Source organism: Vigna unguiculata, chromosome 9 (assembly GCF_037176805.1).
Source record: "Vigna unguiculata cultivar grain cowpea cultivar isolate G323 ecotype 2 chromosome 9, ASM3717680v1, whole genome shotgun sequence".
Taxonomy (NCBI): Eukaryota; Viridiplantae; Streptophyta; class Magnoliopsida; order Fabales; family Fabaceae; genus Vigna; species Vigna unguiculata.
The window spans coordinates 41988681-42005759 of record NC_140800.1 but is presented as its reverse complement, the minus strand read 5'-3'; the positions used below and the strand labels follow the sequence as shown (position 1 = coordinate 42005759).

The 17079-nt window shown below is 31.9% G+C and overlaps 1 protein-coding gene across 1 annotated transcript; it reads right to left on the bottom strand.

The window, feature by feature from the left end:
* Positions 1–2816: 2816 nt before the first annotated feature.
* LOC114162293 (transcriptional regulator) lies at positions 2817–14168 on the bottom strand. The gene is made up of 14 exons (XM_028046125.2): positions 13825–14168; positions 8687–8890; positions 8392–8573; positions 7468–7594; positions 7148–7345; positions 7004–7051; positions 5997–6902; positions 5781–5888; positions 5540–5613; positions 4982–5033; positions 4736–4822; positions 4618–4661; positions 3824–3898; positions 2817–3752 (listed from the first exon to the last, which is right to left on the bottom strand). The coding sequence occupies exons 1-14, from the start codon at positions 13924–13926 to the stop codon at positions 3305–3307; spliced, it is 2655 nt and encodes an 884-aa protein (XP_027901926.1). The 5' UTR covers positions 13927–14168; the 3' UTR covers positions 2817–3304.
* Positions 14169–17079: the final 2911 nt, after the last annotated feature.

Below are 17079 nucleotides of genomic sequence, written 5' to 3'. Positions count from 1 at the left end.
AAAAAAATCACACAAAGAAAATCAAATGTATAACTAAGGTATGATAAGACAAAAAATATCTTAGAGAACTAAGAAAACTTTTCAAATATCAACATATATACTTAATGGTTGAAAAATAACGAAAATTATTTTAATGAAACAAAAGAGTTCTTCAAATTAAACAAAAATTAATAATAATAATAATAAGTAAAGAATTTTTTTTATATTACCTTAAATTGAGAGTATAAACATTCTCATGTGAAAGGAAAATTTATAATAAATAAAAATATTAAAAAATAATATAAATATTCAAATGTGAGGCATAATTTTTTTTTATTAACATACATCATTTTAACATAATTACATAAAGGTTATGATAAGATAAAAAATATATTGAAGATGAAAATGAGTTTCATGACAACTGAAATAATTAAAAGAAAAAAAAATAGAAAAAAAAAATATATATATATATATATATATATATATAGGGGTTATTTGATTAATTGTAAATATTTTAATAATTTAAACGAGAATGAAAATATGGCGGGGACGGGTATTATAGCGGATATATGTACATCCTCATACCCAACTGAAAAAGTCGGGGATTCCCCATACCCATACCCAGTCAATGCGGGAATTCCCCGTCAAAACGGGGACGGGTTCGGGCAATACCCACAGGGACGGATTTATTTGCCATCTCTAATTATTATTTTATTCTCTTTACTTTCTATTCCTCTCTCTTATAGTGCTACCAAAGATGAAATATAAGCTATTAATTCCCAATAATTATCATTACTAATACAATAAATTTTACCACAAATTCTGAGTCAAAGTAGATTTTTATGGACCCTGATTTATTTAATAATTAAAGACATATAATCAATATCTTGTATTGTAACCTCATAAATCAAGCTTATTCCTATTTTATGATGATTGTCCTGTCTCCCGCTTTTAATTCCAATAATAAAAAACACTAACATGTATGTTGCAAAAATAATGTACTTACAATTTAATTAACTCTAGTGGTGTTTTTGCTTAAAATTTTATTAGAAGTAGATAGTATATGAATAAGTTTTGGATTAAAAAACAAACTTATATTTATCTTCTCTTCCCCTTATTTCAGTCGACCCACCTTTTAAGTTAGGTTGAAAACACAAAGTTGTTTCAATGGTGCAAAAGTGCAAAAGTGAACAAAAACAGTGTAATAAAGTTAAGTCATCTTTGTTCTGTCCAATATCACAGAATAAAAGAAAATATAGTTTAAAAATTTTTATAAGTTTTTCAGTCTATTGTAAAATACTTCTAAACAATAGAATAGAAAACTATCAGCTTAATCTATTGTGCATTATAATTTATAATTATAAAAAAGTAGGTTGTTATGAATATTAATTAAAAATTAAATGTTGAGTTTATTTTAAGATGTACGACAAAAAAATTATAACCAGTTAACTCTTTATTAGTGTGGTTATGATTATTTCTTCTCACTCTTCCCAGATTGAAAACTCACTTAAATAAAAAAAAATGTTATTACTAATAGTGTTTGTGATATCAGCACACCCTTTAAAGTAATTAAATTTTTTAATTGAAATTTAGATTTTGAAACTGATTACTAATAATATAAATTTAAACACATTAAATATCTAAATTTAAGATTATTATTTTTTGTCGAAAGTAATCAGTTTCATAGACACATTTATATATTCTGAAAAAACTGCCGTCTCTGATGCATGAATTAGTCTCCCCTTATTCAGAGAGAGAATATGCAGCTAAAAAAGATAAAGTGATGTTTGCAAATGAATTCAAAAGGAGAAAGATTTTGATTGGTGATAACCGTAATCAATATATGTGCCTTTAGCAAGAGGACAAAAGCAAAGTCACTTTTGCATGACCCATATATTCAATTGGGTTTTGGGTTTTGGCCTCTTGTAAATTCACTTTGCAGCAACATTTGACCAATAAAAAGACTAGAGAAGACTAATAAATAATAATAACCAATGGGAAGGAGAGAAAATAAAAGTACATGTAGTTCAAATCTTTAACCTGTTACACTATTTTTAAAATCTACAATGAAAAGTAGCTAAAGATTTGGAGTTCTAACAACCAACAAAGTATGCAAAGACAAAACCACCACTATCTATTGTCTGTAACAGGAAAGGGGATATTGAAACATAGTCTGGAGTGGTGTAGATTCGAGATCAATAATTCACAAAAGAAGACAGGTCGAGCCTTTTATTAAATATGTTTTTCTTTTCAAAGATCTAAATCATTGTTAATATTTAAAACTCATAATTCATGTGATTCATACCACAGCATCGGTGCAGACATTTGTTTTGTTTCCGGGCTAGTAATTTCTTATTATACATGAAAATTAAAAAAAAAAAAAGAACAAAAAACATGTGGCAATGGAATAAAAAAAGAACAAAAAACATGTGGCAATGGAATACGGTTGTGGCCCAACGAAAACTAGATTATCATGCATGCAATTGCATACTTCGTATCAGGACCATATAGACTAATAAAATGAATGCTTATGATTTAAAAACGCTTCAAGGCACAACCACACAGGAATTTCATCTTAAGGTTTGCTTATGATTTCCTTTCCTACTTTTGTTTTCTGTTTTCACATTTTCATTACATAACAGAAGAGTTATGGTCCAATGAATGCACAAAAGCTTGCTTACTTCACTATGAAAATGTACAGTAAACAAAAAACAGTTTAGTTTGGTAGCCATATTCATATAACACAGAATGTTTGTGGAGTTTAAAATACCGAAAGGGGGAAAAGTGATGTAATGCAGTATTCACAAACTAAAATGTGGAACGCTCAGAGATACAAATTGAAACCAAATAAACAGTACAAACATTAGCTTCCACCACATCAATTATGTTGTACGTGTTGTCTCAACAAAAAAACAACACAACCACAGCTCAGCACCGACCAATGCAAAAAACGTTAATTATGTGGTAAGTGGTCAACCGTGAGATCAGGTAGTGTGCCAAAGCATTCTTTAAATGAAGGTTGCTAGCCAAATATTTTCAAGTGTTGCCATAAAAATAACATCCCCTCTAGTCTAGAAACAAATGTAAAAGTGATTAAGGATACTAGCCCATACTACAACTAAACTAGCCTAGCTAATTAACATGAGAAAATAATACCAACAACGAGATTGATTACCACAAAATGATGAACAGCTAACCTGATACAGTTAAGGAATAAACAGCGAGAATAAATACCCACTTCTATGTTCTTTAGTGCTTCTTTCCCCTCATTAACTCACTGCCTTTGACGATCTTTAAGTCATGCCCTTGGCATTTTCAACTTTGATTAAGCATCTGAGTTTTCATCCTCCGCATGTTTTCTCTTCAGTAAAGAAGATTTCACCTTGCCAGTACCATTAACATCACTCTTTCCACCACCTTTAAGAGGTTTTCCTTTCGAAATGGCAGACTTCAAGGTTTCTTGCTTGGATTTCCCACTTTTTGGAGTTTCTTGCTTAGACTTGGCAGCAGATTTTGGCTTGCTAGTGTCATCATCCTTTGATTCGCCAGCCTTGGAAGTATCAGAGTTTTTGGATTTATTACTCATTTTCTTAGCAGCTGCAGCAACAGTTTTACTGTTTCCACTTTTAGGAGTGCTGTCCTTAGATTTTCTACTGACTCGGTCCTCAGATTTGCTTATAGTCTTGGAATCTTTGGATTTGTTCCCATCTTTGGACTTTTGGCTAGACTTCATGGATGCACCCTTTGATCTACTGGATGCTGCTGCTCCACCGCTACAAATTGAAGTAAAAAATTTAGTAGTAAAAAAGGTGGAAATGGAATAGATTATTTGATATTCACAAACCTTTTGGAAGAAGCATCCACCTTTCCTTGCTTGGTTGATTCACCAGCACTGGTTTTCCCTTTCTTCTTCGGTGGCCTGAATAGATAGAATCATAGAACAATGCAATGTGAACAAGACCAAATAAAGAAACAGATGGAAACCACACTGTGCGACAGCATCGAAGAAAAAAAAATACAGCGATAAACAACACAAGTTCATTTGAATCCTTCAAAAAGAGGGGAAACATTAAACAATCTACTGACATATTCTTAATTAATAAAAATCAAACCAGAGCAGCACATAGCCTAATTGCTTCACGAGGTATACAAATGCCCATGTCAATTGACCACTTTTCCATCTATACATATTAGTGAGCAGATGGGCATATATCTGTCAAAAAACTTAGTGAAATAAAAGGATACAAACACTTTTATTTTTTAAAATATCTGTTTTAGCACTCAACAGGACAAAATGGGAACATCAAATATACAACACAAAAAAATGCCTACCCTGAACCGACAAGGAGTAGGGGAATAAGTTCCGAATTATGCCATGGGGGTCAAATCATATCTAAAGCTCGGCAAATCATCATTCACAAAAATACATATTTGCAAAAAGAGCACGCTGATTTTTTCATGTTACATATACCATGGTAGCATTCTTTGAAAACTAAACCAAGAACACAGATGCACAGAATTTCTGCAAAAGGGCAACATCGCAATATATGCACACCCAATAAAAACATGTGTAAAAAATATAGGATAATACAAATAAAAGATGTATCTACAAAAAATGACATTAACCATAGAACATACATATCAGTGGAAGCATCAAGACTTTCACGATCACTTTGTCCCTCCTGTCAAGAGAAATAATTGCTATTAATTTACGTGCGGAGAAAATTTGGTGTATAAAGAAATGTCGTAGACCAACCTCATCTGCATCTGAGCCAGCTTCAATTAACTTCCACTTTTCCTTCAAGAGATTTAATGTTTCTTCATCACCATCATCGTACAAGACCTAAAATAGAGAACATATGTCAGAAGATAAAATATGAGGGACAAGTTCCGAATTCTGTCATGGGCACAGCAACACAAAAGAACAAAAAGAATACAAAGTTTAATATCAATAATGGAACGGGGGAGGATAGAGAGATGACTTAATAAACTGTCAAATCACCTTGTGCTTCTTTTTCCCAGAATAAAAAGAATGAATAACACCTTTGTAAAACCTGTAACAAGTGAGATATCTGTGAAAATTTGTAGCAAATATTTCTATTATATAAAAAAGCACGGCAATCTGATCATAAACATAATGTGCATGATATACCCTAGTTTTATAAAAACACATTCCCTCACTATTTCACATCAAATGTAAACCCTAGTTTAATTATTACAAAACAGTTTCACACAGATCAAGTAAATCACACGCAAACACATTTAAGCTAGTAAAGAAAATCTAGAACACAAACCATCAAGACCACAATAACTTCAACAGAATAGTTTACAAAATCATGCATGTAATAAACGCGACTGTAATGCAAACATCATGAACACAAAGCAACATTAGTCCAGATTAAGATATGTAAAAACAAATATTGCCCAGCTTAGACAACCATAAAAGAACTAGAGATTACAATTTCAAAGTAAATGCCAAATAACAAGCACTTCCTGGCAACTTATTAACTGAAATTTCCAGTGACAGCAAGTCAAAATGGAAGTCATGCTAAGTACTTACTCACGATCCTCAGGCCACCAAACTTTGACTCGTAAACCAACAAGGTTTTCACCATAATCCTTCACATCAGACTCCTGGTACAGGAAAAAGATAATTACCAATCAAAGCAAGAATACAATGAAACTTTTTAAATTAGCAAGACCAAGCTGCATAAAGGATTTTCCCAGAACAAAGGTTCCCTTACAAATATATCAAGGAAGTTCCAGTATCATAATTTAAAAATTCAGAGAAAAGGACATACATTTTCTTTTCCTGAACCACGTTTCCTTTTCACATTTGCCTTGGGAGTCTCCTCTGAACTTTCATCTTTAGTTGATTTTGTACCAGGCCTTGGAGAAGAAACCACTTCCTACATAATTAAAATTGATTTGTTTACTTGACAAAAACAAAGCAGAATAAAACATGCAGCAATAATGATAATATACAGAAGCAAACACGTATAAAGCGTGAAAAATACCTTGTCCACATCCATAGCAGTTGATTTTGCTAGATCTGTTTCAGGGTTAGCTTTCGTCCTCCCTCCCTTTTTCTTGTCCCCAATCTGCTTTGAAGAGGACCCACCACTACCCTTTTTGTTTTCATCTAATTTCTTCGCTGAATGCTTCTTAGCATCTGCATCATTTGCCGCACCACTTCCTTTTTTAACTGAATCTACAACACTAGCCTTTTTCACAGAGTTCTGACCAAGTGCCTTTTTCATTGACCGCCTTGTAGGTTTGGCTTCTGAATCACTAGCTCCTCCTCCAGAAACCTTAGAAACATCCTCTCCAGCCACGTCTTTAACAGGGCCATCTTTCCTTTTTGTTCGTCCAAGTTTCTTCGATCGATTTTCATCATGGAGGCTCTCACTTGGTGGAGAAGCAACTTCAGATTCATTGTTGTCTGCCTTTGGTGATAAAGTCTTAGCATCAACTTCTTTGTCATTCTCTGAAGGTCCTGCTGCTTCAACAAAATGGTCCTCATGAGGGGAACTGGGTACTTTCTTGCTGTTGTTTTCATTGTCGAGCTTTTTCTCAGTTTCCTTATCACTAGCAGCAACTTGACTCTTGGAAAGCTTTGCAGATTTAGTTGCAGAGCTTGATTTCTTCCGCCGTCGCTTGGTAGATTGTTCTGGCTTACTTTTACTATTGTCAACTTTTTCAGAGTCTACATCATTACACACCTCATGACCAGATATATTCAAGCCTTCAGAGTGATTAGAGCATTCAGCTTCCTCTTGCTTTTTAACGGACTTGGAATTAGTTAAAGCAGTACCTTCTTCAACGCATGCAACACCATTGCTCATGACTGACTTTGGAGATATATTCACATCAGGATTTTCTTGATGAGAGGGACTAACTTCCCTTGGATCCTTTTCAACTACCTGATAAAAGCACAATCAACATGTTCCAGAGATCAATTTCGGATGACAAAACTTCAGAGCCACAAGATATGTAAAAAACAAGCATTTAAGTGGGGCCATACATGTGCTGACTCCTCACGTGGTCGTTTTGCCAACTCGCCCTTATCTTCCTGAAACAAATCAATATGACAAAAGTAAAATTTCAGGATTCTCTTATCATGAAATGTTTCAAATATTAATAGACAAATGACCAACAGAAAACTTACCGTGTGCTCACTTGTAACACATGTATCATTTTTCTCCAAGGCATCAGATGTGTCTTGGCAAATTGAAGAAAGTACCAAACTATAATCACCCATAGGTACACCCAAAGATTTCACTGCTTGAACCAAATAGGGTTTAAGCTTGGTAGCACAACTTTCAAGGACCCTCTCACCCAATTTTTTGGCAATTGGAAAAGCTTCCTATATCACAATGATTATCAATGTCAAACCAATAATAAAATTCGAACAAAAGCAATGTTCAACATCAAAATTGCAATCAACTAAAAGGTATGAAAGTGAAAATGAAACTACCAAACTACAACCTCGTCATCTTTTTTAACTCTGGTCAGAAGTGTAGACAGCAGGTCTAAGGATATATCTTCACTTTCCTCTACAACAAGGGTCATAATTGTTTCCATGGATGAAAAAACATTTTCTGGATGATATTCCCTGAAATTTTCAAATAGACATGATTAGAACTATGGTGTACATCCCCACATTAAGAGTTTCCAAAAATCCAAAAATATGCACTAGTAATACATAAACAACTAGGTCGTACAGCTACATGGCTTATTTGTCATATTTAAGTTGGTCTTTAATCTCATTAAAAAGTTATTGAAAAAGCATAATTGCAGCAAAATTTAAACAATCTTTTTAATTATCCAAAGAAAACATGAACACAAGGAGACCGAAGATAAAAACCAGTCAAGTTCTAATTGGGAGAGTCATAATATATGTGTATCAGACTGTCAGTATCCACCAGAGGTAAAATATGTATACCAAGTCAAATTTAAAGTATTTTTCTAAAATTATATCAAAGGAAGTAACCAGTAATCACACACTAATATGTGTTTACAAGATAATAAGCAGTAAAAAATAAACACATTAATATAGTTAAAACAGACTAAATAGTAAAAAATCAGAATAATTAAACCATGAATTACAGATGACAAAGTATTTGAAGCTGTGAAAATAAAAGGATAATACACAATTGGAGGGTCTTAATAGATCCCTCTCATAACCTTCTATTTATAATGATAAAAACTGATACAATGGAAGATGAAAGATCAAAAGACTACCCTAAATACCTAGGTACAACTCATAGAGTGCACTAGATTTATAAATACAGCTGGAAGTAGTTCCCAACACACAACTCCCTATTTTAGACTTAATAATTACTCTAACATAAATTTAATAATTATTTCAACAGAAGCCATGATGAAGCCAAACTTGACCATAAAGGGTACCTTATTGCTTTAAAGAAATGCTGAAACATCTCCAAAATCAGGGCATCACATTCAAGATCCAGCATTACAACACATGATCTGACTTTTGCAACAGTTTCAAGAATTGAGGTCCTCTTTGCATATGATCGACTTAACGTATCATGTAGATTTTCAAATGAAGATACTATTAATTGAAAGACCTCCTGTAAGAAATGTCATTGGTGAAATTCAGATTGATCAAAGTTTTACAGATATATTTGTAAAAAGTAAGTTCACAAGTCCATTTGTATACTGTAGCAGAACAAATTATGCACACCTTCATTTGATCATCATCATAAGGAGCATCAGGTGCAGTGATTCTTGTTATTTCACTGATGCAAGAGGCAACTGCGACTTTGACATCATCATCTGAGTGCCTCAGAAGTTTGTCTGCAATCAATGCTTTCAATGATGGAGAGAGTGCAATTTGCATAGAGTTTGAAGGTGACTGTTCAACCTTTGATAGGAAGCTCTCTACTTGCTGCATGGCAAGGGAGAAAAGATGTAAAATCACAAAAATGTATTTAGTACTTTGACCAACCATTTAGTCAGGACTATGTTTTAGACATAATCAAACAATTGTTCACCTTCACCTCACTTCAGAGTTCAAAATCGTGTATACTTTAATTTTTATTAGATAATAAATCATGGGCATATGAATTGAGATACAAAATTATGTATGGAGAGGTTATATTTTGAATTCTGAATCATTTTATACCATGATTCATAAGATTCATAAACATTAAAAAATGAGTCACACTTAAATATAAGACATATAACCAAGTAAATATACAATTAATAACAACCACTAAAAAAATAGTAGTTGTATGTATATTTACACTGCACAATTTCAGCAACATAACCTCCAAAAAAACACTGTTGTTGCAGCATAAAATTCCTATAACAATGATTATATGCTACTAACAACTTTTGCATTATAGTCATTCAAAAAATTTGTTGTTGCTACTGCATAGCTACCTCAGACTATGGTTGTTGTATTGCTACATGTACTAAGCAGCCTCAAAAAAAAGATTCTATCCAAATCATTCATATTTAATCCTCTTCCTCTCCAAGATCTACATAACTCAAGTCATCTTCATCTTCTGTGAAAAGTTCTTCTTCCTCATCTCCTACTATGGATTTTCCATTTTTATTGGTCTTGGCGTTTAAGTTTCTAGGACCTATATATATGAGCAAATGAAAAACAAAAAAGTTATAGTTTGAGCGTTGAAGTTCCAATTTCTAAAACTAAGTATAAATAACTACCTCACTTCCTATTTTTGCTTGGAGCTCCCTCTTCAACATCAAAATACTCATCTACATTCATCCACGAGGAATGAAAAGGCAAGCAAGGAATTTTATTTTCCAGTGATCCCTTCATCATCCGGCAAACATATGGGATCATAGGCTTCCCCCTTCCCTTCACTATTCTTTTTGTCTCATCTCAAGTTGAAGACCATCCTTCACATACACCACACCATTTAATCGCTATTGTTCCTATCTATTTGTTCTATTATTATGCAGTAGGTAAAAAATGCTCAAATTCCTTTCACACCCTGTTGCACCACATGTGAGGCTCAAAATTTTCATGGCCATCTTTTGCAATTATAATGTAATTAAAAATGTATAAGTCATATACAAATGGTAATGAGTAATTCAATTATCAGGTTGTTCATTGTTTCTAGTATCTATTGCAATGTCCATTCCAAAAAGCCCCTTTACTCCCTTGAACTTTTCAAGTTGTTGATTAATTGCAATTCCTGTTTTTGCAGCCAAAGCCATTCTTTGAAATGTTTCACATAAACCAACCAACACCTCACTATGTGGATTGAAAGTGTTGTCATAATGATATCTACCATTATAAAAATAAGTTAATGAGAACAAGGAAGAAAGTGGTACTTAGTAGGACATATGTAACTAGCTTACCTAGGATTGAGATAATAGGCTGCTGCATGGAGAAGCCTATGTAGTTTTAAATTCCATGTAATGTCAACAATTTTCCACACTTTTTTATACCTTGTTTCTTGCTTATAGAATTCAGCAATTTGCTCGTCAGCTCAATCCATTCCATTGCTCCATAAATGGATGGCATGGCTGGTTTTGAACCAACATCTACAAACCTCAACTTTTACAAGTGGAATCACACATTTTAGGAAGTATGTGATTGATCTTCAAAATCTACTTCATCACTTGCTTAGCCTCAACTTTAGTAGCATGTCAACTTTAGTAGCATTTTTTTTGTTGCTTAATACAGTTTAATGTAAAAGTAACAACACATGTGACAGCTAGTCTTACTAATGTTTTCTTTACATTTCAGCAGCTTCACAATTGTTTCCTTCACTTCATCTCAAACACTAGGACAAGGAATAACATCTTTGTTTGTTCCAATAAGATAATGCTTCATCCTTGCTATGCCACCGCAAGAAGCATGAGAAAAAAATCTACATTTTACTTGTAGTCTATTAGTAGGAAGAGTTTCACAATAGCCCTAAGTAATATCAGGCTCCCTTTTTTTTATCTATTTCTATAAAGCAGGTGTACAGCAGAAAACTCACTCAGAAGTAGCACATGTAATGAAAGGTAAAGGACCAGCAGAAAATCGAGTTTTTGAGTAGAAAGGAACATTAAAGAGACCACCAAGTAGACATGAGGAAAAGACAGTGGCCATGGCTGGATGGAAAGGAACAACCATTTTACATCTCTTCCCATGCTGATTCTCGCAAAAGATTAAAGCAAAATTAGGGTTTTTTCAAACAGGGGTCATGCGAACTAACCCATTTCAGAGACCTGTTTGAGTGCAACCTGAATGCGGTTTCTCTCCCACGATTCAAGGCACAATTCAAACGAGATTTGAATGATACAAGATAGATCCAGGAGCAAAAATCAAGTGTTACAGCAATCATACCATGGTGTAGAGAATGGTATCATACAATATGAATGTATCACTCAATTCTTACTACCATGATTAAAACTATAACATCAACCTTTCTACATGTTGCCTGAGTTCAGAGACATTTTTTAAATCAGAACAATTCTCTACTCACCTGCAAAGGTAAAAAGTGCCTAGGTGAGGAGGATAAACAATGCTGATCCTTCACAACATAAAGATTAGGTGATTCCAAGTGGGAGCCTTACTACACAGTCAAAAAAGTATCAATAGGTGCCAACTTAAGGGAAATGGTTATTTCAACATTTAAAAAAAAGCCACCGGAGGAAGGAAATTAGGAATCACTTGGTAATGCTATCGTCAAGTGGGATGAAATGTCTAAGAAAATAAGGAAGGTTGCAAAAATAAATTTGGGTGGAACGAGAGATTTAGGTTCAAGAGATACAGAATTTTGGTGCTGGAATGAAAATGTCAAAGTCATGGTAAAGAACAAATGCTTTAAAATCTTACATAGGTGCAACAGTACTGAAAATTAGAAAAAGTATAAAATGCAAGGAATGAGATAAAACAGTGTATGAAGAACCACCTAAAAGCTTTTTGAAGAGTTATACAAGATATTTGGATTAAGTAAGAATGTAAGATGTATCAGGTAAAGTTTGGTCAAACCACAACGAGGGAATTAATTTTATAACGTTTTCAATAGAAACAAGGATTGACTCTCACCACAGAAGAACTAGAAATATAAGAAAATGAACAGAAACTAAAAAATTTGAATCAGAAAAACAGAGATCCATAAAAGGAATAGATAATGGCATAGTTGTTTGATCACATGTTGAAGTTTTGAATGTGGGAAAACAAGGTATCATTTTGCTCACTAAGCTTTCAACAAGATTTTGATATATATGAAGATGCCAGATGAGTGGAGGAAGAGCGCTTTGGCCCTATATTCAAGACTAAAGGATATATTCATAATTGTGCTAATTATAGAGGTATAAAACATACGAGTAACACTATGAAAATATGGTTCAGTTATTTACTAGGAAGGTCTACAATAGATGCAATTTATTTATCTTCTACAGAGGTTGATGAAAATGTACCAAAATACAAAGAAAAAGGCTTATACAAAGAAAGAGGATGGCGTGATTAAAACTGGAACGTGACACCTAGGATGTTAGTATACAGACAGGTTATTTGTGACTAAATAGAGCACCTAAGAACTCAGGTACAACTTTTTTCGTACTACTGTATGTCCCGACAATGCTCTATGGTCATGAATGTTGGACTTTATAAAAACAGCAAGAGAAAAAAGTCAGAGTGGCATAAATGAGAATGTTATGATGGATATGAAGTCACACAAGAAAAGACAAAACACAAAATGATTACATGAGAGTGATTAGTATGGCACCAATTAAGGAAAAGGTGAGAAAAACAGACTAAGGTGGAGTAGACGTGTATAAAGACAGCTCTGAGAGATACCAGTGAGAATAGTAGATTTATGGGTTTTAGTCTGGTGAAGATCAGGAAAGGGAGGCACGGAAGGAAACTGGAAAAATTAGTCACTGGATATTGTCAAAAATAATATATTTGAAACTGTGATCTTGGCGGGTGTTGTTGAAACACATTCTCCTTGCAAATCATCTGTCATTATTAAATTTCACTCAGAATCACTGGTCACCAGTAGCCCAAGCCAGTACCACATGAAATCTCCAAACCCACATGGATACCTTTCATGCCCTTGTCACAAACATCCCAAAAGCAACAAGCCAAAAATTTCAAGATACTCAACATCAAATTAACAAAAAGGTGGAGGGTGAGACTTCCTGGATCTGGTTTACATGAAGAAAATTGCAGGATGCTCCAATAATGTCCAGAGGAGGACAACCATTGCTATGGTGAAGCGAGTGCAACCCCTATGCCACAACCACTAGCACCAAACCAGTGCTCCCACAGACCTAACGTCACTGTTGGCCCCACTCAAACCCTCCTTCCCAATCTCACCACACCCAATAATCAACAATCAATAATTCCATCAATTGACAAAAACTGAACCAGACAAATCCAAGACCTAATTCAATTTCTTCACCACCATTTATTTCATACATCCATAACCAAACAATAAAGAAGATTGATTGTAATTAATTCCAGCATATTAATTCTATTACCCATCATCACTTACCAATTAGAACAACTCCATTACTTTTTAAGATGCGCAGAAGAGGAGATAATATATAATATACACCATATAATATTATCTTATATTGGTATATCTATTAAATCATAGGCCATAACATTTATCCCTTCACCGCCAAGACAATCTAGGTATGAAGATAACAATTTCGAATCAAACATTCCATGCACTCGTCCTTCTTATCAAAATCTCACACAAACGTCAAAGTCAAACATTCTCCGCGGCCAGATTGCAGGGAAGAAAAATGTTAACTACATGCATCGAACAATAAAAAACAAAACAAATTCGAATATCACAAGCAAGTGTTAAAATAACTTTGAAAGCGAAGATATGTTATTACGTCTAGAAGTGAGAGAAGCTCCTCCACGGATGACGGAGGATCTGCAAGTTTGTTACCGGCCTCGAGAAGTTGCTCTTCCAATTCTTTATCTGTAGTCGCCATTGGTTGTGTCGTTTTCGTCTCTTCCTCTTGATCTTCTACAGACTCCGGCTGCTTCACTTCATTTGGTCCATGAAACGGTTCCAATCCAACCCGATTTGAGAGTAGATGTGGATGGAACAAGGAAATTAGGGTTTTTTCAATTATTTTTGTTTCCTTTCCCCCTTTTCCTTGCCAAAAATGAGAAACAGAAAAGAGAGAGTGTGTGACAGATAAAAGAAAAACTAAAGAGAGAGAGTAAAGTTCGTTTTAAAAAAATGGAGAGGAAGATTTCTCATGAATTATATTTTCACTACCAAAAAGCTAGCATTTACTACTTTCCTATTCCCATATAGAATAATATTTCTATCCAGACAGTACACATATTAATAATAATAACTTTTTTTATTTATTTTTGTACTGAAAGGGAGTGAAGATACTAATGGGTCTTTATGAAATATTGTTGCAGCGAGTAAATATTTGAATAAATTATTTTATACATTTTAAAAATAAAATTTACGTTTAAATAATAAATTACAAGAATATTTATTAAAACAAATACCAATAAAATCATTTTCGAGACAAAAAAAAACATTTTTAGAGAATAAAACATATTTTTAAGATTGTTATAAACTTCTTTAAGAAAAATAAATAATAAAATATACTTTTTGAATATTAAAACATGTGTTAGACTAAAATGATTGATATTAGTTAAAGTAAGGAGAATAAGCAGTTGGACTACTGTGGAGGCAAAAAAGCTCATATTAATGTTTTGAACTTTTAGCATAAAATTATTTAAAATATTCATAATATATTAATAATTAACATTAACTTTATTTTCATAGACATAGATACTACTATGCAAACTGTAAATTAAAATATTAATTGTAATAAACATGTTGGTATTCAACCTAAGATTAATAACATTAGATAATTTTATATTTGTCTCTTATTTTGTTTTACCTAAAAGATAGTTGCCAATAAATTATTTCCAAAATATATAGTTTGCTTATATGTCAATATTAAATAATAGAATAAAAAATTCAAATAGATGGCATCTAGTTAACTAAAAATAAATAAATAATAAATCACATTTGACTAGTTAATTATGTAACACAATTACTTAGTCAAATATTTATCTCATGCAGAATTTTTTAAATTCATGTCCACAATGAACCATTTCACGTTATATTTGGAAGAAGAAAAAATATGTATTAATTATATTTGGTAAATTGCGTTTTCATATACTCTAAGATGTATTTTGATTATTTCTTTAATTTTTCTTTTTCGAATACAAACCAACACAGACTTCATGAAAAGTGGAAATAGATGTGTTAATCAACAAATGCAATGTAAGAGATCTAAGGAGCATTTCACAAGACTTAATTCATCCTCACAACTGTATTGTGTTATTAAAAAAAAGACAATTCAATTTACTAATCTTATTTATTCTACTTCATCTATTAACTTTATTTGTTAAAAGGAGGTCAAAGATATGATCTATTCCACTTAATTAAAAATATTTAGGTACATTTAATTGTGTTTTATTAAGTTGAAAAATAAATAATATGCTAACATATACAAAATAAAAAATAAAAAATAGAAAGTATATTAAAAGAAAATGAATACTATATAGATCGTTTCGTTTTCTTTATTTTTTTTACTTGTGTAGTTAGAGATTATTATTGTGTCAATTAACAAACCACTTGAGCATAATAAAGGTCAATCTAATCCAGTCCTAGGTTGAATAATATTTAGAACATTATAAACAAAATAAGATTATATTAATCATATTGCACATTATTGTGCTTGTAAGTAATCTATTATGATATGTTGAACACTATTAAAAGTTTTATAAACAAAATAGGATTTATAAATTGTTATTTAAGATTAAAAATAATTAATTAAGGATAAAATTATTCATTCAAGACCAAGAATGATTGATAATATTCACTTATTTAAAAAAACTCATCATGGTGTTTTTGAAATAATCTATAGAAACTTTTCATGTCATTGTGTATGTACTTTTACATGCATTCTTTAACTCATAAAAATTTGTAAATAATATGACTGATATTAACTTAAATTTGTTGTTTTGATAGTTTTTATTCATTATTTTATTTTAAAATAAAATAAAATCTAACTAAAAAATTGCTGGATGAATGTCATCTTATTAAAAGTATGCAGATTAGTGAAGTCTTCAAAAATATTGTAAATTATTTATCGTTATTTTATTAAAAATGTATGAAAATAATATTTAATTTTAAGTGGGAAAGAATAAAAGTGTCATTGAGATATTTTAAAGTTATTTTTTAACAAAATCATCTGGCTTTAGTGTTTTAAAATATTCTTAAAATATAATTTTGTTATTTTGTATAAATATATAGATAATAAGACCTCTCTCAATGACAACCATTAAATATAATTTTAATTAAATTTATAAATAGATATTTTATTCATTCGGACTTAAAACTTCCTGAAAATAAAGCAAAAGAAATAGAAGATACATCACATGAGAAGAGTGACAAATCCAAAAGGAAAAATGAGTAAGCATAAAATAAAGATCAACTTATGACAAGTAATTGATAGATTATTTTATCTGCCAATTAATTGACATCCTAATTATAACATGATCCATGGTAAATAAGATCAACCAGTTCAAGAGAACAAATCAGAAAGAGTAAAAAATCATCCACAATTACCATATGAATAAAAGTTTAACTCAACATTATATTGGTTAATAAAATTTTTAATATAGTGAAATAAATCTCCAAGGTTTTTCGTGTAAAAGATTTATATAAAAGGCTTATAAAGGAAATAAAATTACTCAAGACATTCTGTTGGTAAATATATGCAAAATTCTGCATTGAAACAAAATTTATCACACTTACATTGAAAATATTGAATGACTATAGTAAATGTCCAACAACTTCTGGTAATTTCAATAAACAAAAAACTAAAATCACATAATTATAATATTTAATAAAAGAAAAGACAAACACAACTTTTTTGACAAGATTTGGTAATATAATTTATCACTAAATACAAGTTTACAGAATAATGAAATATTATTTCAAATACCGAGTCCTAGCAGGAGTCCTCCTACCGGGTGTTGTTTGTAGGGAAAAAATTTAGGTATAAGGGGTTATAGTTCAATCTTTTATGGGAGCATCTAAT

What these genes read in the sequence shown, in the direction of transcription:
- LOC114162293 (XM_028046125.2), bottom strand. Translation starts at nt 13,926, where the DNA reads ATGGCGACTACAGATAAAGAATTGGAAGAGCAACTTCTCGAGGCCGGT. An exon ending in GAGTTAAAAAAGATGACGAG is followed by an intron (nt 7,346 to 7,467) that starts GTTGTAGTTTGG and finishes ATTGTGATATAG; the next exon opens with GAAGCTTTTCCAATTGCCAA. An exon ending in TGGTGGCCTGAGGATCGTGA is followed by an intron (nt 5,034 to 5,539) that starts GTAAGTACTTAG and finishes CACTTGTTACAG; the next exon opens with GTTTTACAAAGGTGTTATTC.